The sequence below is a fragment of the Amblyomma americanum genome, chromosome 2 (genome assembly GCF_052857255.1).
Source record: "Amblyomma americanum isolate KBUSLIRL-KWMA chromosome 2, ASM5285725v1, whole genome shotgun sequence".
Lineage (NCBI taxonomy): Eukaryota > Metazoa > Arthropoda > Arachnida > Ixodida > Ixodidae > Amblyomma > Amblyomma americanum.
This window is the reverse complement of record NC_135498.1, coordinates 177,315,748-177,342,205: the sequence shown is the minus strand read 5'-3', so window position 1 is coordinate 177,342,205 and position 26,458 is coordinate 177,315,748. Positions and strand designations below refer to the sequence as shown.

The 26,458-nt window shown below is 43.1% G+C and overlaps 1 protein-coding gene across 1 annotated transcript in view; it reads right to left on the bottom strand.

The window, feature by feature from the left end:
- The window catches only part of LOC144119314 (fatty acid synthase-like), a 120,867-nt gene that overhangs the window by 78,933 nt on the left and 15,476 nt on the right, over positions 1-26,458 (bottom strand). The window contains exons 6-12 of the mRNA XM_077651975.1: positions 21,864-22,097; positions 18,821-19,122; positions 12,720-13,109; positions 7,687-7,876; positions 6,788-7,017; positions 3,859-4,062; positions 943-1,200 (exon numbers count right to left, since the gene is read on the bottom strand). Of these exons, the coding sequence (XP_077508101.1) occupies positions 943-1,200; positions 3,859-4,062; positions 6,788-7,017; positions 7,687-7,876; positions 12,720-13,109; positions 18,821-19,122; positions 21,864-22,097 (1,808 nt within the window). The remainder of the gene's footprint in view (positions 1-942; positions 1,201-3,858; positions 4,063-6,787; positions 7,018-7,686; positions 7,877-12,719; positions 13,110-18,820; positions 19,123-21,863; positions 22,098-26,458) is intronic.

Here is a 26,458-nt window from a genome sequence, read left to right as displayed (position 1 = left end):
GAAGGTGTCAGAGCCAAGTGGCTCTAACGATTATGGAGTCAGCAGATTATCCGTTACCCACCTCCCTCGGTACAGAAAAGATTTCATACAAAAACGCTACGTCTTAACTTCACTGTCTTAGCGATACACAAGTCTCAGTATACCGTCGAAGAAGAGCGAAATATTCTGACAAAGAAAAAGTTCTCATTTTTGAGCCATTTTTCCGAATCGCGTACATTAAGATATTCCTTCAGTTTTGCTCCGTTCAGTGGTTACGCCAATCAAGTTCCACTCACAAAACGTGCACATATTGCACGCCGGCACGTATGTCCTGCGCGATGCGTAACAAAAAAACTAACGCAAATTCTTCACCGGCTGCATGAAGACTTTTGTGCAGAAATTTGCGAATTGAGAAGCCGTAGTAAAGGAGTACATCCAAAAGGCAACGCTACAAATTGCGATGATTTCTAGGTAACCTCTTTCAGTTCGATCCTCAAGGAGCAAGTGAGAAAAGTTACTGCACAGAATTTTGTGATTATATGGTATTTCATATATCTTCTATGGGAATCCTCATACGGGAAAATACATGGCTATACATGGAAAATACATGGAAAATACATGGCTAACAAAAAGTAGAAAGTGCAATTTCTAATTTTTGTTAGCCATAGCTTGCAAACAGGAAAATACTGAATTTCTCAGAAAACAATGCTGGCGCTTCGCGGTCTGTGATTTCAAAAATTTTGTAGCAATTGACGGAAGATAACTGCCATACATAGCGGCAGCACAAACGAATGAACGCCGAAAGGCGAAACTTTTTTAGATGCGGGCAAGGGTGGCTGCTGCTGGCAATGATTAATACACCTGTAAGACCAAAGATTGCTTTTGTGTGGCCTCCTATTTTGGCTAAGGCAAGAACCTTCTTGCTGTAAAATCTGCCGTATACTATTGGGGTCGTTGTCTGACCTGCGCTAAGGTGTAGAAGTCATTCCACCGAGTGACAGTCCAAGTCTGCGAATGGTCCCAGCTGACCAGATGCGCGATGCTGGGTGTGCCACGTGGTACGGGCAACGGCACTGGTGGATACAGCGGCGACAAATCCAGCTTGACTCCCAGTGAGTGAAGCTTCCCCAGCGAGCCGAGGAAGAATTGCGTGTTGTCCTCGTGGCGCTTCATCAGGCCAAGGCAGCTGGCATCGGCGCCGAGGGCGCGTCGAAGCACCGGCTGCATTTCAGTAAAAGATATAAAAAAACACTCGATCTCGAAAAGACTGTCTAATGGAAGACATGGCACATATCGCAAGATATGCATCCTTCTACATGACTAAATATCCAGACGCATTTAAAATAGCACAAGTCACTCGCATATAAAAGTCCTATAGTTAGGATGGCATCCAGAACTACCGAGCAGCATCAATACTTAGTGTCATTTACTCAGTATGTGAGAAGTTATAGATGAAACGTTTTACCCATTTTGTAGTTAAATATAACGTACTTGTGGACAACCAGCATGGTTTTAGGGAAAAAAAGGTATACTTCCACGGCTGTACAGTCTTTAAGTGCATTGATCAATAAAGCATTAAATAACAAATAGTACATAGTTGGCATTTTTATTGATATTAAAAAAGAGTTTGATGCCGTGAATCATAATATACTACTATCAAAATTACATTGGTATGGATTCAGAGGTAAAGCAAAGCAATTTCAAAAGCTATTTTTTTGGCCGTAAGCGAAGTGTTAAAATCGACATATCCGTACAAAGCGTTCATTCCATCATGTGTGGCGCTGCTCAGGGCTCGGTATTGGACCATTACTCTTTCTTTGTAATAAATGGCCTGCAAGACGCTCTGAATTGGGCCAAACTATTATGTATGCGGATGATACAGCCCTGCTCTTCTCTAGTCATGAACCTAATATGGTCTAAAGACACGCTAATAGTGATATTTCTCTTATATGTCAGTGGATTGTACAAAATAAATTAACAAATCACACCTCAAAGACTAAACACATCGTCTTTTTCAGTTCTTGTGAAAATTCACATAGCTTAAATGAGTTGCCAATACGCGCAAACCCTCTCGAACGAGTCGATAAACAGGTATATCTTGGTGTAACTCCAGATTATTATAAGAACGTATGCGCTAAAAGCGACACAAGAAGACAATACACACACTACAGAAGCGCACACGACACATGCGCTTGTGTCGCGTGTGTATTGTGTTCTTGTGCCGCTTTTAGCGCTTACGTTCGCCTAATGATCAACCAACTGGCCCCGATATTAGCTTTGCTGTAACTCTTGATTCAGTTTTCAATTTTAATCCTCACATAATTGGTGTAAGCAGTAAAGTGAGACAGACTTTCTTTGTAATAATAAAAGCTAGAATGTTCCTCTCGCTTTGCACATTAAAAAGTTCGTATTATTGCCTTTTTAAAAACAATATAACTTACTGTGTGGAGTCCTGGGGACTTACGTACAACAGGTACTTAAATCAAATCGCAATTTTACAAAAAAAGAGCCCTTCGTATAATAACACTTAGTAAAAACACAGATGGATCCGCTCCGCTATTTAGTGACCTAGACATTACATCTTTTTTTGCTATGCGCGATTTCAAACTAGGTTGCGTGGTTATATATATATATACTAAACCATAACGTCTCACTATCATAATCTGTTTTCGTATATCCATCTCGTCCAACTGAAAATTTTTTCAGTTGTCATTTTAAGCTTCCAGTTGTTAATAATGTGTACGGTAAAAGAACTATTGCCTATGCCACTGCAAAAACTTGGAACAAACTGCCTGCTAACGTAAAAATAGGTCAATTGTCAATCGCCGAAATAAAAAAATTTTCGGAGCCAGCAATATTCGACTCCACTATAAATCAGTATTTTTCTTACATGCATTCATTCTTTTTTGTCCTCCTAACTATTGTATAATTTCTTGAGTATTTCGCTTTTTTTTGTACATATCGATTTTCTTTGTATATATACTGAGTAGTCTGGCCGAAGTCAAGCCGAGAAGGCTAAGGGCGCAGAAGACTCGCATGTATTCTTTACTAGCCGTCTGAGGCAAACTATTCTGATTGTTTGATTGATTTATTGATTGATAATAATAAATTCAGGTTTCAGAAGTCCACAGGTCACAGGGTCTGCTTTCAAGCCGCGCAATAGACCCTTTGAACATCTGCGAAGCGCAAAATCTCCGGCAGGTGGACAAGACTTGCATCCTCATAATGAGGTGACACCGTAAGTTCACCGTCGCCATAAGTAGCTGAATATACCGCTAAAATTAGGCCATGCCACCCTAAGACATTTTATCATCCCTACGCAGCATAGCGGCTGTTCCTACAGCTAACCTCTTAACTCTATAAAAGGCATATTTTAGATGTAGTCTGCTTTATGTTCTGCGGGAGCAGCACGGTTGCTGACGCCACCTTGAGGTCTGTGTTTCAGTGTCCGTAGAGCATGTGGTAATAAACGCAGCGTTCAATACTAAGTAACATATCCAACAATTATGCACAAAAGCATTTTCAGCGGGACACCGCTGATAAACGCAATTTTTTTCATATAATGCAATATTTCACTATAGCAATTATTATATCCGCAATTGACCCCACGGTAGTCTTGCATTTTTTTCTAATAATGTTCATCCTATGGTTAGGACCCTTCCCTTTTGATTTTCTACGGCAGTCTAAGCTGCTCGACGCGATCGATGCAAACACTTTAAAACGAAGATTTTGCTACCTATGAGAAGAATTTACGATTATCTTCAGCATTTACTTAAAGTATCTTACAAATTTTTTAATTTTCAAAAGTTTTGTCCGAGAATGTTGGATATGCGGTAGCAAGAAGCAATAAAATAATTGTGTAAGAAATGAAGCCATTACCAGCAAAAGGCAATGGGGCCCTATATCGAGGACCACGGCATCATCGGGGACATGCTGCAGAGCTTCGCTGAACAGCACCGGCGAGAGCAGGTTGTTGACATGGTACTCCGGCGAGGAGCTCCGGGCAAATGGCTCCTCCCAGCGGCTCTCAGGCAGCGACGAGCACAACCAGCGATGGCTGCGAGGCTTTGGCTCAGGAATTACCTGCGGGTGGGAGCAGATGCAGAAAAAGGAAGGGTTGCGAGGCATGCAAGAGCTGCACCGTTCTTTCTGCGTTTATTTTGGGTAACGTGAAATTGCAGCTTGAGGGGCATGTAGGTTACCAGCACGTGTAAGTGAAAGTGCATGACGGTACTGAGAAATTACACAGCGCAAAATGGCTTAGATTCGCCAACATGTTCATTCATATGTGACGGAGATGTTACGTTTAGCCCTACCTTTAGTCCAGAAATTTTTCCGCTGTGTTTTGCAACTCGCACAAATTATATGCGAACCGTCTCATCTCCTACTACTCCAATGCTCTGATTCGAAACATGCTTAGTTCAGTGGATCATAATGAGATAGTAGGTGTGCCCCGGTTTGAGTTTTTCAGTGCAACGCCATCATAATTTTGCCACCTGCTTCAAGCAACTATGCCTCTTCTAGAAGGAAGCAGTGGCCACACCTAGTCAACTGCAGACAGCAAGGCTGACTGGCATTTTGCACTGTAAACTTGTCGTACTATAAAAGGCCACAGCTAAGATGAAAGCGTGGTAGTGCGAACGAACTACAACAAATCCTTAATAAAGGAAGACTGCTCTAGCGCTATGCATCCGCTTCATGAGAACCATCTTGGTTACAACAGATCACTTAGAACGTTCGTGTGTTGAGCGGCGTTCCTAGCCGTAACAGTTGCCGTCTGGGTAACATACTGGGTAACATACTGAACAGAATGCACCCTGCGACATACGCAGAAAAATGTGCCTGATGCAACGAAAAACACACACTATATCACCTTACATGGGCCGGCCAAAACATAGAAGTTGTCCCCAAAATACGGAACACGAGTGTGGAGCAATGGGAGACTGCTGTCCAGCGACCGCTGTGATGACCAACAAGGTTTGGTACAGCGAGCTGAACTGGCAGCTGTGGTCAGCGGAGCCCTGGACTAAGGGCAACCGACAATTGACTAAAAGTGGACGAGCTCGACAGGTAAAACTCCTGGGGATACAACCAAAGAGATAACATCTCTGAAGATGCCCCATAATAATGGAGAACAATAAAGTTTTCTCCTCTTAATACTGATCTGAGAGCCTTACGACACATTCTATGGGAAGATAATACTTCCCTGCTCCTAGCTATGCTGAAGACGAGAAAAATTTCATGGTTTGAAAAGAAGGCTGGAACAATAAGTGAGCATAATCAGATGAGCTGGTGGGTTGTTTGCCAAGCTATGCTCTGGCCCATCGCTCTGCAACAAAAGGCATGTCCTCGTTCATACCATGCATGTCCAGTTCAGAGTTTGGTCCTTGTGATGAAAAGCCCTTAGCTTGCAAATACTTGCAACAAGCAATTTACTATCACAGAAAAAAGTCCGTCAAATTTTCAAATCCATCGAACAATGTTTTTATCTGCGCGCGTATAGAGCGCTTCTGTTCTCTCAAACGTATGGTGGCTGTGATCTGGCTTATATAATTTTCGCATGTATCACTACCACTGAAACCGTGTTCTGAAGAGTTACATGTACTGAATGACCAATAGCGATTCATTTATAGGTAATGATGATGATGATGAGGTCCTCAGGCTTAATGGCACCTACATAGGGTGGAGTATTGGCTAGGGTGCATTGATGATATAAACGCAGGTATAGCTAATCTCGGACGCATTGAACAAGAAGTGTTGGCGAAAGTTTAGGCAGAGTCGTTTGTTGATGCTGTTGGGTTAGTAGCTCTATCGGGTTACTAAGGCTAATAACAGAATTTAAAAATTAGAAGGGGCTCTCTATTTCTGCTGTTGCTGTTAGTACCAAATTCGCACTACGGCTGCGGCACAGATGTCAAGGACTAAAGCACAGTGCCAGCTGCGAGTAGAAAGCAGAAACAATGAGTTTGTGTGATTGTACAAGTGGTTATTGTCTGTGGCGTTTTTACTTTCATCTGTTACACAGCGAAGTCGATGTAGTCCAAGCAGGTGGGAAATGAGCGGAGGTGAAAAACAAAACTCACTTCAGCCCGACTTCAAAAACAAGCATCCATACACTGAAAAAAGGAGAAAATCGCGCAATGCAAACGCAAATATTTTATATGCAAGGAAGCGATATTAGTCCATGTTACTCACACGCTTTTACATAAAATGAAGAAAGAACTTTCATCGGAAGCGGATTCAAATAAGCGAGAACGATGAGAAGAAATGCTCCTGAAAATATTAATTTTTTTTCTTTATTCAAGAAGGCGGAGTGAAGTTGGGCGTAAGGCTGTGCTCATTATTATGCCCTGTCCTTCGAGCGACGGCGGCCGGATGAAGATTTCTGAATTAATAATGCAGTTTTGAGCGTTAATAATAATAGAAGCCTAAGTTTCTCAGGTTTAAAATTAGAAATGTTTCTAATGTTTCTAGAAATGTTAGGGCTCGCGAGTGACAATAGGAAACCTAATGTGCGTTAGGAAGCCACAATGAAATTCACTGCTTTTCTTTTCACCATTTCTAGCTTTTTTTCCAAGAACAGGACCCCAAACTACACAGCCATTTTCTAGCAGTAGTGGATATACCTGTGTTCACTCGATACTGCAGCTTGCCACCTAAAAGACGCTGAAGGGCGTTGTTATCTTAATTTTTAGTTTACCACAGCTCACAGTCTTTTTTTCCCACGTCTGGCGTACGCCGAAGCAATTTGGTAACCGACACTGCCATTGCGATTTGTCATGAAATTCAGTGTGCCGAAAGAATTTACCTTCTTCAGGTGCTCCAGCAATGGTGGTCCGACGCTCTCAACGTACTTGCTGTGGAAGGCGACGTTCCCGCTCTTCACCTCTCGCGCGAACACGTTTTCAGCCCTGAGCTCCTGCACCAGCCTGGCTATTGCGTCGGGCGGACCGGACACAGTCACCGAGTCCTCGGCGTTGTGGCAAGCTGGCACCACGCCGTCACGGCAACGCTTACTGGCTTCTTCCCACGTTAGACCTTGAGAATGTGGAGAAGAGCGGAATAGTCGTATCAGAACTTGCCCGTTGAAGACTCATGAAATCAAAACCGAAGTTTCACAGGGATGTATCACTACTAAATACTTCAAAGGAGCTGATTTCACATCCGGTTTTTACTTCGCATTCGGCAGTTGCGAGGACAGGGCCTAGTCAAAGAACAAAATGACGTAAAGGTTAGAAAAAACGGACGGCAGTTCATATGTTACTTCCGCATTATGGCTGACGGGGCCCATTTTTCATGCAAATTCCGGACACGCCCAGCAAAAAAAGCATGATCGTTTAGACCGATCTGCTGGCCAAAGCATCGATGCCCGTATTACATTTTATCTTCGGCATGCGTGCCGCTCTCATTTTGCTACGGAACTATTGTTAAATAATGGTCGCTGCTAGCTGCGAATTAGTCATTGCTTTAATGGAACCCGTGAAACTACAAATAATTTTGAGCCTACACCTTGAAAGTGCTTTTGTTTAGTTACAATCTTCTTTTATTCCTAACATCCGTCATGGAAGGCATGAAGTCCTGGAAGGACTTCATGCCAGTTCGTACGTCGTGCAACTTCGATTACGGTTCATTCCTTGGGCCTTCAGATGAGAATCAACTGAATATGGTAATGTACGCCACAGGATAAAGGAAGACTTCTGTGCTTACCGACAGCCGCCATGGCTCCCTTGGGCAGGTTAGCCAGGTCTGTGCATCGTCCTCGCCAAAAGGAACACAGTACGGCCTGCTCAGCCGTAAAGCACCCATCGGCGTAAGCGCAGGCAATTTCACCCAGCGAGTGACCGAGCATTCCGTCGGGCTGAACGCCCAGAGCACGAAGCATATCTACAAGGGCCACCTGTTGGAGAGGATGACGTGTGCCTATGATGACCAGTCCGGGATCACTAAAGTCTCAAGCTCTACATAATCATGCATTTAATGAGTGTTAGCGTCTGAAGTGTGAATATCGACGCCCCAAGCAGCACAGGTCATCGGCCCAATATTGCAACAGGATGATCCCATCTTGCTCCTTTGTAGGGCCGCCCTTTAGCAATACGGCTCCAATGTTGGGCCAGTTACTTGTGCTGCTTGGGCATTAACCATTGTTGTACGGGAGTACAAATTTTTACGTAGAACAGTCTGAGTAGAAAATAAAACAATTCGCAGCCTACCATGCTGTACAGAGTGGGCATTCGCCCGAAGTGTTTACCAGAAAAACATGCAAGGCCGGCTCATAGATTGTATAGTGCAACAGCGCGAAAGATAGATGCCAAGAAGGAATCAAAACAAACACAGCGCCTCATTCGTCTTGCCCCGTTCTTGGTCTCCGTCTTTGGCGCTGTTATATTCTGGAAAATTCAAGCCAACTCGCACAGTTTCTTGCCCTCATAAATTGTGTTAGGCACATTTTCTGTTACGTTTGCATCACGTCGGTTCCCTATTGCGCGTCATCAAGGTGGAGAGCATGCTTTGTAGCGTAGACTTTTCATGTCTTGTGGAGCCACGCCGCCAGCTTCTGCTCTTCCATCTGGTGTGTGCGCTCGGCAAACGCTAATGCGTTCGGTGCTTCGGGCTATTAGCACTTCCCCAAAATTCTTCGTCTTTATGCTGCCAGCGTCACCTTGTCACCGTTGTCAGAAGATACCTCTGCAGCACAACTGCAGCGAAGCAATCGCAATTTCTAAACAAATTAATAAAGGGTCAGGACAATGGACAATGGTTTTGGTGACGATAGGTATGATTAGTGCCTATACAATTTGTGCCAGTACTGTGCCGGCCACCAACTTCGCTTGCTCGCAGCAGCTTCAAGCGCACTAAAAATTGCGCCATATGTCGCATGCATGCCGATTTAGTCGCATGCCAGGGCAATATGCCAACTGCAACGCAGCAGGAGGCCTTGCGGTGATGGTCGTTTGGTGGCAAGCTTAGGGACACGAAGCTGCTCAGTTTGGACGCCACTTATTTCTACTTGTGCACGGGGTGTAGACGTAGATAAATGAGAACAATTGACTGCGCACGCATTATAGGTGCAATTAGGCGAAAATTGTAGCGTGCGTCTCTGCGTGTCCACCGAGTAAAGCCTCCGAGGTTTGCGGCGAGCCGAGCGCAGGAACCGCCCAAGGTAATTTGGAAGCGGAGGCGACGGCACAGCGGTGCCCCCAAGCGAGTGCCTTTTAGGGCATCATGTCAGGGATCGCGCGTCATCGGCTGATTTAACACGGCACGCCAAGAAACACGCATGTGTGTAACATAACACATCAAAAACAAAAAAAAAGATCTGCCGGACATAACAGTCAGCCAAAGAAAACCGGAGTTAAACGGTGCAACATTCAGGCAATGGGATGCCGCAAAAGGGAAAAGCTTCAAAATGAAACCATCAAATAGGAAAGCATAATTCAAAAGTGCGTTCTGCTTAGGCAGTTTATGGTAACTGATTATCTGAACGTCTATTAATTTCATTTACACTATAAATTATTCCAACAGAAAATTTCGGGAAGGTTCGATTTATTTTCTGCTTCGGCATCGGCACGGTTTTCGAACTACGGCACCCTGAGGTTGTTACAAGAGAACCGAAGAAATACAGACCCTTTAATGTGAAGTTGGAAGCTTTTGTATATTTTCTAGAGGAACGAAATCTATGTCCCCGTGAACCCGACAGCTTTCGCAAATTCTAGCTTCATATAAGCGTGATTCCAAACCGGTTCTACTTTCTGTTTCTTCGTGAGATGCTTTATGAAGTGTTGAGAAAATGTGCGAAGATTTTCAGCTAATAATGTCTCTATTGGTTAGGTAATCCACAAAATGGTCTTGATTGCCATGTGTGCTGGAAAGGGCTTTAGTTTTTGTTCGCCTTTAATGTGTACCAATCGGTAAACCTAGCTGAAGTGGATCAGAAAATTCTACCATGCTGCTTGCACAGGAACTCCCATCAGTTGACAGTCACTGCTCTGGGCACGTTTTGCTTTGCCTTCTCTTTTCTGTATCGGCTAGAGCAGTGAGTAGCGGGAACACCACAGCGAAGGCGGGACAGAGGTGTTCACGGGGCACGTGCATCATGTAGCGAGGTGCACTGATGGGTTTAGCTGTGTGCGCGTCAAGGACGAGCGGTTTTTGAAAGGTATGCGACATGGTCCAAACTGGTTGATGCGGAGCGCAAAGGGTAGTCACGTTCTTGAAATCATTTAAAACAGAATTCCAGCTACTCTCTTAGCACTTACATTGTATGAGTACATAATGGTAACTTACGATCTATAAATTTTTACCCTGTCAATCACTGTATTTGGCCCTTTTCCTAATTAATATGGTGGTGTCGCTGGTAAATAACTCCCGCCATAATATACACGGTGTTTCACCTGAGACCTTGCACAGTTCTTAAAAACGGGCTTTTTGAGTTAGAAGAGACCATTTTTGGCATAGCATTGTCAGCGGTGTATTACATCAGAATACAGCTAAGACGTGTGAATTAGCAGGCTGGTTAACTAATATTGAATAGCTAACTTTTTGGCTATTACTGATATGCTTTTTAATTATTGAATTGCGTGAAGCAAACTTAAGTAATATCCATGAACTCTCATAATTTTGAAAACACGCCGTTACCCTTGGCTCTGCGGCCCAACGAAATTTGGCTACGTCATGTCAAAATACATGCGCTTTTCAGAAGCTTGCAGTCAAAGCGATCTTTCAGTGCGCATAATTCGTCGAAATAGCCAAAATTTGTTGGACCACAGAGCCGAGGGTAACGGCGTTTTCGATATTCTGATATGTTCATGTGGCTATTATTTAGGTGGGCTTCACGCCTTTCAATTATTAAAGAGCATATCAGTAATAGGTAAAAAGTTGACTATTCAATGCTAGTTAACCAGCCTGCTAATTAACATGTCTTAACTGTATTCTGATGTACTGCGCCGCTGACATTGCTATGCCAAAAAAAGGCTCTTCTAACTGAAAAAGCCCGTTTTAAAAAGTGTGCAATGTGTAAGATGAAGCACCTTGTATATTATGTCAGGAGTTATGCAGTAATGAAATTTATTACGTTTTTACGCATGTAAGAACATATTGTGATAAGTATTTCTCCCCTTTTTCTTAACAATCAATCATAGATTATCACAGTAAGCGGCGGATCAGCGTGCGTAGTCGCAAACTGAAAAAAAAAGGAATCAAAAAAATGAACCCGATCACCGTCAGCATTCCTCCAGTTATACACCTATGTTGAAATCATTTTTCGCATTCCTGGGGCGGCCAACGATAGCGAGTAAAAGGTTGCCATAGAAAAACTATGGCTTGGAGAAGTTCAATCGAGGAAACTGGTTTTCGCCGCAAGACGGGTGGGCTGCTGCACGATTGATTTCAGCCACACCAAAATGCGATGTCAAGAAGCGCGTCGCTAGAAGGTTGATCAATGGACACTGTATGCAGAGGTTCCCACGCAACGCCCAGGAGATTAAAATCTCCTGTGACCATAATAATATTGTAATGGTTAGGCTGACGCAGCATCTATTTTGATACAGACTGCAAGGTATCTAGGCCGCTGTACTGATATAAATCGGAGTTTCATTAACTACAACTTCGCATCAGAGTGCCTATGCGCCATCAGCATCCTGTAGACGGAAAATGCACATGGCTATAATTAAACTCACGACAACACCGCAACGAGAATACTTGTTTTTGGCCAAAATATTATGATTAAATGGACAGATATTATTAGATATCTGCTAGGACAGCCGCGTTTCAGTGATCGTTACTACTCCTGGACGGTATTCAACAAGGAAAGCTTTTAGCATCGTTACTTTATTTACGACATTCTTAGCGTTTAGTTTTGCCATCAAAAATTGTCGAGTTCGTTCCCTTCACGGTAGGGGTTGTGAGCGGGCGCTACTTTCAATATGTAGCATCCTACGAGTACTGCTAACCGTTAGTTTTAGCCCAATAATGCATGAGTGGCACATCATGACATTTGTCTCAGTTAGCCTTGCAGCTATCTGACATTTTTTTTCCTTATCTGACGAATTCGTTGGGAGACGTAATTGCTTGCTGAGAAAGCTGAGCCCTTAAGTTTGTAACAATTACTCAAAATCTTTTGCTTCAGTATCGTAACCGAGTATTTGAAGATGACAGGAGGCATTCAGTTTTCCCTTGACGCTCCCAAGCGTCACACTCTTCCAATACCCTAGGTATTCAAGACATGTTTGTCCTGAAAGATTCCAGCAGTTAATTTTGTTTCTATGTTTTTGTTGTGTCATCTTTGTGGTCAGGTGACAGAAAAATGATTATATTCCACAGCCCGCTTCTAATATCGAGGTCGTCTACCTTACCTTCCAGGTAAGTCAAGCTCTTTCGAAGTCGTGCAGTTTTTTATCTTCTGCATATTTAATTCCTACCTCGAGCTGCGCAAACATGTCCAATTTATCGTGCATGACCTCCAAGGATTCGCATGTCCGCTTATTTTCGCCCTTCTTAGGCTTTATCTCAGCAGCCATACTTGCAAATTGAGCATTGACCACCTGAATCTTACAGACGGGATTTGTTTCTACACATCCAGCAATCATCAATAAATGTTTCCCTCTGCTAATTGGTCATCTGAATACTGCTGCTAGAATAAGCGACTCTTCAAATAAATTCCAAAGGTGAGTTTACAGGAAAACCCGCCCTCTATGTCATTCATTGAGTTTTTATTACGTGTATAGTGATAACCGTGGGCTTACCTGAATAGATGTGATTGATGCGAGGAGCGATGCCATGGTCTGCTTGTCAGTTCTCTGGTTTGTCACTGTATCCAGTAGGTCAATCCCATACCTTGTGAGCAAGTCGTGCGACCGCTGAAGAGACCGGGCGAACACTTCAAAGTTCATCATCTGACGGGCCATGCCGCTCCACTGGCAACCCATGCCGCTGAAGACGAACCACAGGGGCCGTTTCTCTCTTGGGACATCCTCGGCTTCTGCCTTGACGACCTCCTTCCCGGCACCGTCTACTCGCACAAGAATGAAGCTGCGGAACGGGAACTGTTTCACGCTGGGCTGGCCAACTAGGTTCAGCAGAGCGTAGGCCGAGTCGGGGTAGGGTCCTTCGGCAACTAGTCGGTCCATAGTGTGCTGTATTTAGGCAGAAAAACATTTGAGGGATTTCATTAAATCTGCACTGTGATTGCGTTTGAACATTCTTTAGCATGGCAATACGCGAACCACGTAATAAAATTCTAGGGCTCGATTTTCACTGTTCCTAGACGTTGGCGCTAAACTTTAAACAGGGAAAATTTACACTTGCAGGTAGACAGCATATGAACAATTTGTTCATGCCAGATACTATAAATATTAACAGTAAACACCACTGAAGCTGATATAAATTTTTAAGTCCTGAAAATTTTCTCAGCTGCTTATGTTTGATCTGCCCTTAGGTGGCATGCATGAGAGACGGAGCTTAGCGTATTTTCCTGTTATATGGACAAAGTGTTTCGAAAAAAAAAGGTTGAAACGACTGAAACCATTAACTGGCATTGTTTATCCCAGCGTAATAGTACTCTCTTCTTGAAAACCTTTAACAGAAATTCTAGGAAGTGGACCAGCAAATTGTTTTGGCACCACGTTGTACATAACAAGAGTCTAACACAGTATTTTCGCTTAAATTTATGTACCCTGTGGTCTAGAAGGCTAAACACGAGAGCCTCCTTATTAGTGTTCGTTAGCGTGAGACCACGTGACTACGGCGGCACATACATCTGCGTGTTCCGGCTCACTACCTTACAGAGCGTTACAAATAACTAGGTTGTAAAGATATTCATTTTGGAATGTTTTGCCGATGATTCGATAAAGACAACACTGAGGAATTGAAAGTTGAGTAATGTTCCAGCTAAGGCTGAAAAAAAAAACGTCAATACAGAAGTTTAAGGCGAAAAATCCAGCTCTACTCACGAAAACAGCCGTGGCTTTTCGCAGCTTCCTAGCGCATGTTTTGTGTAAACGTCTAATGGTACTGGATTAAATTTAAGAGAAGCAACGAGACAACGCACCGTTTAAAGTGTGGGGGAGATAACCTAGATGTTGAATCCTGTAGGAAAACTCAGTCTATTATCTGTACGATTACTTACACAAAGAAACCGAGTAGTCGCATTGAAGCGCCAAGATAATAATGCTTAGTGGCGCAATCAGAGCCCCGAAATGCCTGATAATGTTTTTTGTTTCATATGCGAAACTGTTTTTGATATGCGATGCGTTGCTCCCTGAATTTATAGTGGCTAATATTTTTCAAACTAATTGCACGAAATTTAAAACTACTTTTTGAGGAAAGGAAATGGTTAATTGTCTAGCATATAGGCGGACGCGCGAATCGCGCCGGAAGGGAGGGACGAAAGTCTGAGTGTAAAAGAAAGAGTGAAACACTTGCCGTAGTGGAGGGCTCCGGAATAATTTCAACCACTGGAGACATTTGCTGTGCACTGACATCCCACAGAACACTGGCGCCTGTGCATTTCACCTCCATCGAAACCAAGAACGCAGCGTTGAGACAAAACACAGAAAAGGCGAGGCTAGGGTGGGCGCCACTCCTGTCCTCGCCTTTTGTGTGCATTGCTTCAGCGGAGCGTTTTTCATTCAAATAGTATGTTTGACCAACTACCTCCTGAGAATACTTTCTTAACGGTCATATTATCATTCCAAACCGTCCTACATAAAATATCCAGGTCTTCTCTCATCTCTTTCAGGTTAATATCAGAGTCTACATGACAGTACAGCACATATAATGTACTTTCACATTAGAATGCTCCTAAACTATGCAAATGTAAGTTAAGGTGCCTGAATGTCTTATGCAGAAGTAGGATTTTACGGGACTTGTGAACTACCGAATACATAGAAAATTGAGTGAACAAAAATGTTTAAAAAACCTAGTGACTAGACCACATAGGGTTTTACCGCTGCCCAGGGCAGCCATCCAAACTAGACGCTTCTGCACTTTCGTTTCCTGCTGCTTTTTGATATGATGTTTTCTGCCACAAGAAAAATCATGTTTTCCACTCTGTAACTGTGTATGCCGACAGCGTTTACCTTGTTGTGGTTTCCTCTCGAAAATACGACTACAAAAATCCCCGGATCATTCCTCAGGATAAATTAGTGAGAATTACTGTATCGTAGCCTCAATCGCCAGTTCTTAATCCAGGGCAACAACGGCTAGGAGACTGGTGAATTTCATAAATATGCACTGCGAAAAATCTCGGTTGTGCCCGAATCTGTCAAACCTGCATAAAATTTCGTTTGGCCATCTGATGAAGGCTTCAAGCTTTAGTCATGGATGATTAGGTGTTTAAAAGGTGCTTGGAGTGCATAACGCTTAAACAGTCTTGCGGTACGCATTGTGCAATCGACCTAATAAACTGCGCAATATTCTACATCAAAACCAGGGCACGATAGATTTGTTTTGATAGTGGCGAAGAGAAAAATATGGCCATGTTCTGTGCCATGTAATTACCTGTCAAGGGAATACAGGTTCTCTATTTTATTCCTGAGCCTTTAAATAAGCAGGCTCTCTTTACCTTCTCCCACTTTCGCTCCTACTCCTTATCGCAAATAACAGTTATGGTGCCTGTTGAGAGAGGAACATTTACATTGCCTGCTCTTGCCTGCAACAATTTCCTGCCGCACTTGTCTTGCGGTCTGAGAAAACAGCCGACATTTCTTAAGGGCTACTCAAAAGTAATTTCAACTGATGCAGTAATTGATGCTATTGAAAACTGCAGAATTCAAGAGCCCCTGATACGGTTTCAAAAATGTAAAAAAACGATTGAGTTCAAATGAAACTACCAGAGACAGAAGGCAAAACCTGCGATTTTGGTTATGCACATAGAAACAGGTTGAAAACATTCAATAGAGTTGGAAACGAACATTTTATTACAAAACACCAACGAGAAAATAAAAACAAAACTGAAGCCCCGCCACGGGGCGAACGATTGGAATTTAATTTTCTTCATAGCTACAGAAGGCGCCAAGCGGTTTGTTCGCCTAGGTGCAATGTCTCAAAAATAGCAAAGACCATCTTAAGCTGTTCTAAATTTTTATCACACTTTTGGAGCATGCCTCAGCACAAGGATGTTCACAAATTATTGAGGAGCTGAAGAAACCTTGCAAGTGTAAGCCTGAACTTACTGCAGTTAAAACTCGATTTAACGAAGCGAAGAGAAACCAAGGACTATTTCGTTAATTCCGGAAATTTGTAAATTCGAGGTACTCTTTTCTCTGGCCTTTTAATTATTAAATTTTAACGCAGAGGCACACGAAAGCTAGAGGGGCATCGCCTTTTCCGACCCGCTGCTCTCCGTTTTACAAGTCCGCGAACGCGGCCCATATTTCTTGCGCATGAAAGCGCCATAAGGTAAAACGGATTCGAAGCCAATGTGGGAAGCCCTGCCGACTGCCGAGTCTTATTGTGTGCAGTGGCTTAGCTTGCAGCAACGTCAGAGCAAAACCAGGGCCGTGGCTTCGGCGCCTAGATGTTAGTGTTGGCAAGGTGCCAACAAGCTGCGAGGCATTGTGGAAAAAGTGAGCGAGAAATCAACTTTTTTTACTCAATTATATTCAGAAAACGTCCCTAAATCGGGTTTAGTGGTCATTTGTTTAGTTATTTTGGGTCATTAAGAACCGTCAATCCAATGGGCACTTGCCAGGGAATGAAAATTTGTTTGTTAGATCAAGAACTTCTTAAAATAGAGTTTCGTTAGATCGAGTGTTAAATGTACCAAGAAATGTAAAGGACCTCTTAAGAGCCAACCTCAGCAGAAACAGCTTACTACTGCGGTGAGGAGCTAGAAGTACTGAGGAATTGAGCCATAAATTTGAAATAACCAACAAAATTTCTGAGTCAAATGATGGCCTAAATAGCTCAACTTATGATTTCAGCGAACAATGCGAGATTAGTAGAATGCGGGCATTACTTGCAGCTTATCACAGAATGAACCGCAAAAAAAGTGAAACATTAATTATGAGTACGGAGGTAAAGCATCTCCTGAGAATGGTGTAGGTTTGTGTTGACGGCGGTGAAAAGTTGGAACTATGATTTATATACTGCTGTTCTAGCATTGGAGGTCCTTCAAGTGCACTCCTGTTCATTTTAATTTAGATAGGATTTTGTCTGATGATAAACGACAATCTTGCAATTTTTCATCTCCGTCAACACGATCCTACACCTTGGTTATACTTTACCTCCGTACTCATACCTAAATAATGCTTTACTTTTCATTACCCACCTTGAATTTAGACCTCATTCTTTTTAGGTTATGCGAAACCTTGTGCACATATTGTGACACATTTGACTTCCTGTGGCTTACTTTTCGGTCTCTACAAGCCCCCACACGCAGCTTCGTATCCAACGACTAAGCCACGGCTCTGGGGATGGCGAATGGAAACCCTGACTGTATCAAGCGTTGCGTCTCTTGTGCAAAGCTTTCACTGACCTTGTGTGGGCAGGATTTTTTAAGCGCGGCATGAAGACAAGACGCGACCACTCCCTTCTTCACATAGACTACGCCGAATCATAAAACATGAAGGCCTTTGTCGATCGCACTTTGTGCTGCCGTTAAAAGCCGCTGGCAATATATGTTTCACTTTTACCCCTTAAGAGCTATATCGAGCCAGAGATTTCTAAATTTTCTTAAAAAGTTACTTCGTACTTTTGTTCCTGATGCCGACTAGTTAATTTCATCTGCTTTAGCTTGATGGGTCAGATATTCAGGGTCAAGAGTGCCTCAGCTTAATTCTTTATTAATAAATTAGTATTTAAAGCACCGTCATATGTAGGTAACATATATTAATTGGCTAGACAAAAAGGAAAATATATTTACACAAACGCTTAAAGGTCAAAACAGAGAGCGCCATGCATAAAGCTACAAGGGGAAAAACATAACCAGACAGCTTTTGTGAACAAAGCAGTGCTTACTCTTGCTTATGTGCGAGCGAAGCACACCAAGGTAACAGCCACGAATGCCGTACTATCGAACTCCTAAAGCAAGATATGGTGATTTAGGAGGGCCAAGTATGTAACAGTAGCTCGGAAATATATAGCATATTATGTCAATATTTTAAATACTTCGAAGCTGAAATGTTTTGATTAAGCCTTGCCATTCATTCGATCTTTATTTACAAACGTGAACTAAGAATAAATATTAAATTGATCATATGGTTGCAGTTTTCAGCTAGCTTAATTCAAGTTTTTGTACTCTCTCTGAATAACTATAAACCTCTATCATTCATCCTGCGGTTGCGCACGTTCACATACGACCTCACGCAAGAAGGCTGCGGTGAAGTGCTCAACTGATAATAAGGGCAGTGCAGCGAAGAGACAGTGAACGTTTTCTGGCATACCGAAGACGTATTAGCGGCGAGGTATACCGATTTACCGGACGCCTCCTTCGCACGCGCGGTACCATGGGCGGACCCAGACGGTAACGCAGTGCTTGAAGAGGGACGTCTGATTAGCCGGTATATGCTTCCGCTAATACGTCTCCAGTATAGCAAAAACGTATAATAACGATGACGGAAATTTATTTGAGCTGAAAGGAGCGAATTAGAGTGAAACAGCCAATGTATTAAGCTCTAGAAACAGAGTTGAAGATTCACACTGACAATGCGTCTTTTGTATGGTACATATAATCGGTATTTTCTTAGAATAACACCGTATATTTTATTAAAGATAAAGCGATGTCGAGGGCCGCAGGTGACCAGGCTAAGTGACGAAGTTATTTTTGCTAAAGTAGCCCGCGACAACAAGACGGCCTTACTCGTTTTTAAACAGTAGTAGGTAATAACAATGTCATATAACTTACCGCGATCGACTCTTTGCTTCTCCCAGCGAGAAGAACGAGCCTCGGCAGCTTAGGCTTCTCACGCGGTATGCTGTCAACGTGCGGTCCGGGGTTAGCCCCAAGAATCACGTGGACGTTGGCGCCGCCGAAGCCAGTCGAGTTGATGCCGACCGGCCCACCGGGAAATGGCGTCGCTTTATCCACCACTTGAACACTGCCATCGTGCAGCGAAGGAATGTTTGGGTTTGGCGTCTTGAAGTGAAGGTTGGCGGCAATGACGCCAGTCTCCATGGCCAGAATCACCTTGGCGACGCAACAAACGCCTGCGAGTAGACGGTGCAGGGTGCATGGTTTTGTTCGCGGCCACTGTTACGTCGGTCGAACCAAACAATGTTTCAAGATTGGCTCCGAGAGCACGACAGATCCCTGCAGGTTGGCATCAATTCGCCATCTAGGTAGGCACTTCCGCGGGCAGAAATGTGCCACCCGGTCCTACTACAACCACACGATCAATTTCACCTTATCCTCACTTTCAATCAGTTGGACTCGGCTGTCTAGGCTGCGTCGTTTATGTGGTCGTGGGAAAGGGCCCGAATTCAGGTTGCTCTCCACCGAGACGGAGTCTGGGTGGCTGGTGAACCGGTCTGTGTTCCGCATTAATGCTGGGAGAAGTACGGAAGTCGGGAGCCGAACCCACCACTTCCTCAAAATTGTAATCTACAAAGCGAAGGAGCACCGCCGAAGCAGAACCGAAAAACTGCGGCAGTCCCAAAGTGGTCCGAGCGCCAGCAAGATGCAACCAACTTCGACCTCTACTAATGCATGCGCAACTACTTCGGTTACAACTGTATTTGCCATTATTAGAGTAGGATCAGTGCACCAGTGAAATCGTCCAACCCATCAGCATCAAACACAAAAGCGACAAGTGCGTTACAGTTCCATTCACTTTTCTTCGTGGCGGAGACTGACTTTCTATCTCATATAGAAGGATCAATTATCAGCTCTTCTTTTTGCATTTTCATGTATTTTGTGTAGTTTCCTTCTGCGCGAACAAGATGCATTTAAGCGAGGACAGTGCCACAAAACGTGCTCGTTAGCGCCGTGCTGCGTCCGTTCTTCTGCTCCGTCCTGTGTAAGAGCTGTTTTAGTCAGTGATTACTGATTAAAAAAGGTATACTACTGTGAAGTATACATGAACACAAAATACTGTGAGCAGAGACTTCGCTTGGCAGAAAAAAAAGAGGAAGAAACCGTGCATCGGTGACCAGAGGACATAAAAGGCGTTCTTAAGTTTGGTTCATTCTTTACATTGCCTTGTTTGGTTTATCCTCTATTTTAGAACTATTTCTGTTATTTGAATCTCCCATTGCCCAGTACCACAACCACCGAAGGCAAGGCACTGCTGGTTCGGGTTTTTGAAAAACATTTGGCTGCACCACATCCCCACGCCACGAAAGTGCATCTTCGAGATTGACCATCCCAACTGCTAGAGTTACTGTTTTATCTCCTTTTTATTCATAAAGCTTGTTGAACGTGTAGCAGGGCTAATCAGCATTTGCTGCGTTACCGAAATCAGTGTCATTAATTTTGCAGTACGGTAGTTTTCATTACAATTATTCACTCCCATTGATATATCCAAACTATTTTCCCCTTTCCTCGCCTTGGATAGCTAAAATTTATTCGTTTAATGAAACAAGATAAGATTTCTTTCAGTCGATATCTATAATACTTTCGTATTTAGTTCTTCTAAGATTTTTTTGTCCAGCTTTTACGGCCTATTGCATACAGTTCCCCAATTACTGTCACCGTTTAGAAGGCGAAATGATGACTGAACGGTTTTTCTTCAACTTTAAAAATGCTCTGACCCTTGCATATTTAGAATCGCATGAAATAAACAATCATTTGGCAGAAGCAACTTTTGAGGAATTTACGGGTATTTAGCGGAATAGTTTTTCTTGAGCTGCACGAGAGGTAGTTTCTCCAATGCTCTTCGGGAAATGCAGCTGGTCTGAAACAGGTATAAAATATCGTGGGCGCCAGGAGGGAATCTTTTAATTTATTGGTAGATTTTTAACACTGCCGCATGATCTGCGACATTTAGGACACTGTCTTTTCGCGAACTTAAGTAGGAAACCTCATCTCTTCGCTGTGGTAAACTTATTGATAGCCTTTGCGCGAAGAAAATCATTTTGTTCCTGAGCGGTCAAGGAACTCTTGAAGATCCTAAAGGACTCAGGGTTCAGTCCCCGACTGTAAATTCTAAGCTTTAAGTGTGCGCCCTGTTTTACCTTGTAATGAAGTCGATGGACACGTGAGAAAATCACTTCCTTGCCACTCTTTCCTTTTTATTCCTTTGTTACCCTCCCCAAGTGTAGGGTTGCCTGTTGGGCATCACCTGGTTAACCTCCCTGTCTCACCGTCTTTCTATCCCTCTGTGTTGTCCCTGCCACTGAAAAGGGCATGTATTTATTTACAATTACCGCAATTTGCAATGAAATCATTTTCCGAGAAATGGAGGTCGTAGGCGAGCGGGTGGATGTGCTGCATTGACAAGTGAACGAAGTAAGTTTATACTTCAACAGCTACTACCCACAGAGGGAGTACGCAGACCATTTATTCATTGCCGACGAAGGCATTCTAAAACTTGGCCAATTTAACTCGACAAAGCAGCTTCTGAAGAAAGTGCAGTAGCTGGGTTGTTTTTTCTCGGAATGTACCTGTTTTCGTCACAGATTTTCTAACCTTAAGACGTGACAATGAATATTTCATCAAGCTTCAAAAGCTGATGCACTCAGAATTTGCGGAAGCGAAGCTTTACGGTCCGCAACCAAGCCATCGAGCATTATACATTATGCAAAGACTTCTGAATATCGTGCCGATCTCCGACATTGTGGCCACTTAAAGACTGTAGTAGAAAACAGGCGTTACTACATTTCACCCCGTAATAAACTGCACACGTTTTCATTATCTCCGATGCTTGTATTTCCGATATCTCTAAAATGAATTCGCAGAAGCTCTCGTTCTAATTCGGACGGAAAAGAATAGCGAAGGTAAATCTTCTTACCTGAAGCGGCCTCTGCGTGCCCCATGTTGCTCTTGACGGCTCCTATCATCAGTGGACTCTCACGTCTGGGCTTGCAGAACACGTTGCTGATGGCATCCATCTCTTGGGGGTCGCCTACTTGAGTGCCTGTGCCATGCGCCTCAACGTAGCCCACACTAAGTGGATCAACCTTGGCTTCAGCGTAAACCTCACGGAGAAGGGTCTCCTGAGCCTCACCGGACGGTACTGTGATTCCTGCAGTGCAAAAGACGCAACGCTTCACTCTTTCTGTGCAGTTACAGGTTTAAGTGCCTGCAACTGCGTTCCCTTTTCATGTGAATATTTAGGCATTCTCACTGCCCGCTGAGTTCTCATCCTTGTACATATGCGCTGCTGCAACTCGCAAAAACGATTTGAGTGCCCTCACTAATATTCCGTGCACTGTCAAGAACCGCTAGGACGCATTGCGCATAAACGGGCTGCGCTAGCAGTTTCATAACATGGTATAAAGCTCAGGTAATTCGACTAAGGCACCGTATGCATTGCAACCAGCCACAGGCAGGCGATTTATTTGCGAGCAACTTTCTTTGCGCAAGATGCGTTAAGTTTGTTTCTTGCAGAAAACAGAACCAGATATTCTCGCGCTGCAAAGCTCTAGAGAACCAGTTATTCATGGTTTCAAGAACTGATACGGCGTCGCCTTCTCTTGCTAGTAAACCCCATTGGCACCAAACAGCATACTGTAATAATTCAAAATGTAATAACTTAGGACATTTAACTGCACAAAAATTTAGAATAATTTCCCATAACGCTGATGCCTGCCGCGGCTGGCGGTTAATTTCTGAATACATTTTGTATTTCGACGACCCTATCATCAGAAATTTTTGTAAGTGCTCGCTGATATATCCGGTGTAGACGTTGGAGACTAGCAAAAGAAAACTATATCTGCGTTATTCGTGTACGTGTCCGTGGTACTGTCGTGAAAAGGCTCTGCGACGTGTCGGCCTGCTACTTCAGGGCACATTAGCCTTTTTGGCAATAGCAACCATGGTGGAAGAATAGGAGAGGTGTTGATGTGGGCGCCTTGCACATTGAGCCGGCTTGTCGCGCCAGGCGTGCAGGTTTCGGCCACTCTCCATGAGATGTCCTAGGAATAGATGGGGCATAGGATAGCGGAGGTGGAAACTGTCACAAAGCTAGTCTTGATCGTTTTCCTCCAATATTTTTTGACAGCCATGTTTATATGAGTCTAAAATTCGAAGGAAGCGCTCCGTACACCGCTGCACAAAGGGGTATAGCTATTATTTCGCGCAGCTTTTGTTCTGTGCAACTGGAAAAGGTTATTCAGTGAACTTTGCGTCGAGCTGTCTCATAGAACGACCAAAAATGACATATTTGTGAATAGCATGTGAGCGAGCAACTGCTGGCTCGCACTTTTTTCACTCATTAAAAATGATTGTACTCAAACCAACCACTTGTCTGTGCGCAATATACAAAACCTCACGAAATGCCAACTTTTGTTAGTTTTATCAGGCCCACCAAACATTGAATGTGAGTTTAACCTGGAAAAAGGGCACCTGTTACAATATTTAAGGTTTCAAATTTTCCTTTGATTAAATCCTACTTTGACAAAAACTAACTAAAAGTGTTAAGCACCCGAGCATGAAAAAATAAATAGACTTACAGGCCGCAAATTGTACGGATTGGTATTATGAATTGAGACATGGGCTATTAGAGACGCCGTAGCGGAAACTTCCAGAATAATTTAACGTGAGCTCACAACTCACCGGAAAGAGCAATTTTTGTAGTTCAAACGCTTTCAGCGAAATACGGTATCCAATGCCATGATTAACCGCCACCTTGCGATCAGCAGCCGGACACTGAAGCCACTCAGTAGTTCCTGGCGGGTTATAGCATGGCTATTTGGCCCCCTAAGTTGAATTTACTTAAAGAGGAACGTGTGTCAAAAGTGCAGTGAGCGCTTGTAAACATAAGTGCATGTTCATCTTGCGCCTCACATCAGCCGCGTTCTTTGAAAAACACGGCTGGCCCCTTACAATAGAACTGTAACATACGTGATATGGTCCATGCCATCGAGATAAATAGTTAAAGAAACCGAGCTCTCAGAAATGCGTTTGAGCGCACCTTAGATATGCATGGCTTTAAGAAGCAGTAGCTTGTAACCTTTTGCTGCGAGCGCAAAACAGTTACTGTTTAAAGTTTATATACGCGTAGCTCAGAGGATAAAGCAGTTCTGCCATGAAACGACAGCTATGACAAAATATAAGTAGTATCTATGGAAGGTAGCAAATGATACCATCTTTAATCATTCCGATAATAAGTTTTCATTTCTTGCTTAACACGCGCGATCGTATTTTGTTCTCTAGATTATGGCTTGTGGTTGTAAAAGTGATTTCACTAACTCTTAACGCTAACTTTATTCTTAAATGATGGCACCCTCTGGTAATGAATTCTATGACACTTGAACGTCTACACACCGAAGTTTTGTTTTTAGATGAACTTCAGAAATTCGCTGCCTTTGAGAAACGAGCCGACATCAGATTTATTTTGCAACAGAAAATGCAGTTGTGCGTGCTGCTAGAATGTACCGCTATATTATAATACACTTTAGTGCTGCTTGTGGCAATTGTTTTTGACTAATCCGTGCCAGACATTTAGCTCTATCCCGGAAGCTAGGGAAAGGTGCGTATCTTGCTGAAGGTATTACACAAGAAATACCTGCCGCGGCGAGGTTCTATGTAGTGATCAGTATAAAACTAATTGCTTGTGCTTTCGAGTTATTCTAACAAGCTCTACTCGAGGGGCCAAGCGCAGAAAAACCCTCACAGCGCATCCACAGTCTCAGAGTACACGAGCTCGTTTTATTTATTGGCACTGTGAGCCCAAATAGTGCCTCGATAGGAGCGGTTATATACTATATCACACAAGAACGAAAAGAAAAAAAAACTGCAAAACAGTGGCAACAACAAGTGCGAAAATACAACAATGCCTGCAAACTTGAAGCACGACCATGTATTGCACTTTTTAGCGTGCAGAGGGTCTAAATTCACCTATATTATCAGCGCTGTAGAGATCATATGGTGCATGCAGGTTTGAAAACAACGCTACCTAATTCCTCGTTTCAGTAATCTGCCGAGAAAAGCGCGAAGCGAGTATACCTTACTCCCCCGTCTGGACTACCTTCGTCAAGCCAAAAGTCATATTCTTCCACCGAGATAATAAACATCCTAAAGTCACATATAGCTAGCTATTCAGCAGTCTCGCCGTTCAAACAGGTTTTATCACCTCGCGTGTTTTCGTGCTGCGGATCGTGTCTATCGATATGCGAACTTCACACTTTGGTCAGCAGATTTAATTTGCATATCGGCCGCAGGAGTACGGGCATATTCCCTGAGATAGCAAGTGGGACGCTATTGCAACTTCCTGCAGACTCTAGTTGAGACATTCGCCTGTGTGGCGATCGGCTTGGTTTTTCCCACATTAAAGGGCTAAAGATTACAAGTACTCTTCCTGACACTGAACACAACGGTCCTATTCCTTTTTAGCTCTGACGCTTAACAACCCATCAAGCGCTGATAATACAACCAAGATCCGTCACGCGTTTTCCGACTTGCTTTAGTTTTTGCAAGGTGCTAAGTATCACCGATAACCAGTCTTTTTAAAATTTATTTCTGCCTTAAGTCATTTGCAGATCATCTGGATTTTAATTTAAAAAATGTTGTCTGTAATTCAGTATTCATAGAAGCAAAGACCTGTGCCTGATAAACACTCTCTCATCATATTTATCTGGGTGTGTTGGAAAAGAACAGTAATCGATGTCCCATGAACATTGTTTGTTTTCAATGATTTTTTTATGTGATTGGCAAATGTGTGGCCACAAGGGAATCGTACTTAGTTTTCCAGGAAACGCTGTAGTTTTCATGTAAAGAAATCGTATATTCCGCTAGGTGGAAAACGTCGATTTTGCGATTTCTCAAAATCCGTAGTTTAGGCCGGTGCAGAAAGTAAATTAAAATTTTGTGGATCCTGGCTATTTTTTCATTACTTGTATGGAAGAATTTCTCTTGGAAGCAATCAAAAAATATATTTTTTGGCTCCTATAACTTTTCATGTAATAAAAGGCAAATATTGAAGAAAAAATAAGGCATTCGTTAAGGGCAGCTTCTAAGAAAATAATGGGACAAGAAGGAGCAGGAACCTGAGGCATTTTTTTCAGCATTAATCTGTTCTTCTTACTCCCGCCTGACAACATTTGTACTTCTAGAACTGGCGGATGATTTTTAATTATGTGGTGAATTCATTTGGAATTAGAAATATTTGCAAAAAGGCGAATTAAGAGGGAGAGGTAAAAATATATACCCTCAGATTTTCTTGAAAATTTTCCTAGAACGCCCTAATTATCTGGTATTTCTAGATCAAGGAAGAAGCATTGCACTCTATTGTTGTCAGCTATAAAATGAAAAGCCTAACACAGACCACATTCCGTTCAGTTACCATTAATAGATATTGTGTATTAAAAAGGACAACCGTCGTGAATTTAACTTCTAACAGAGCGCACGTGGTTGCCTTTTAGTTAGCACAACGACAGAGTCTCA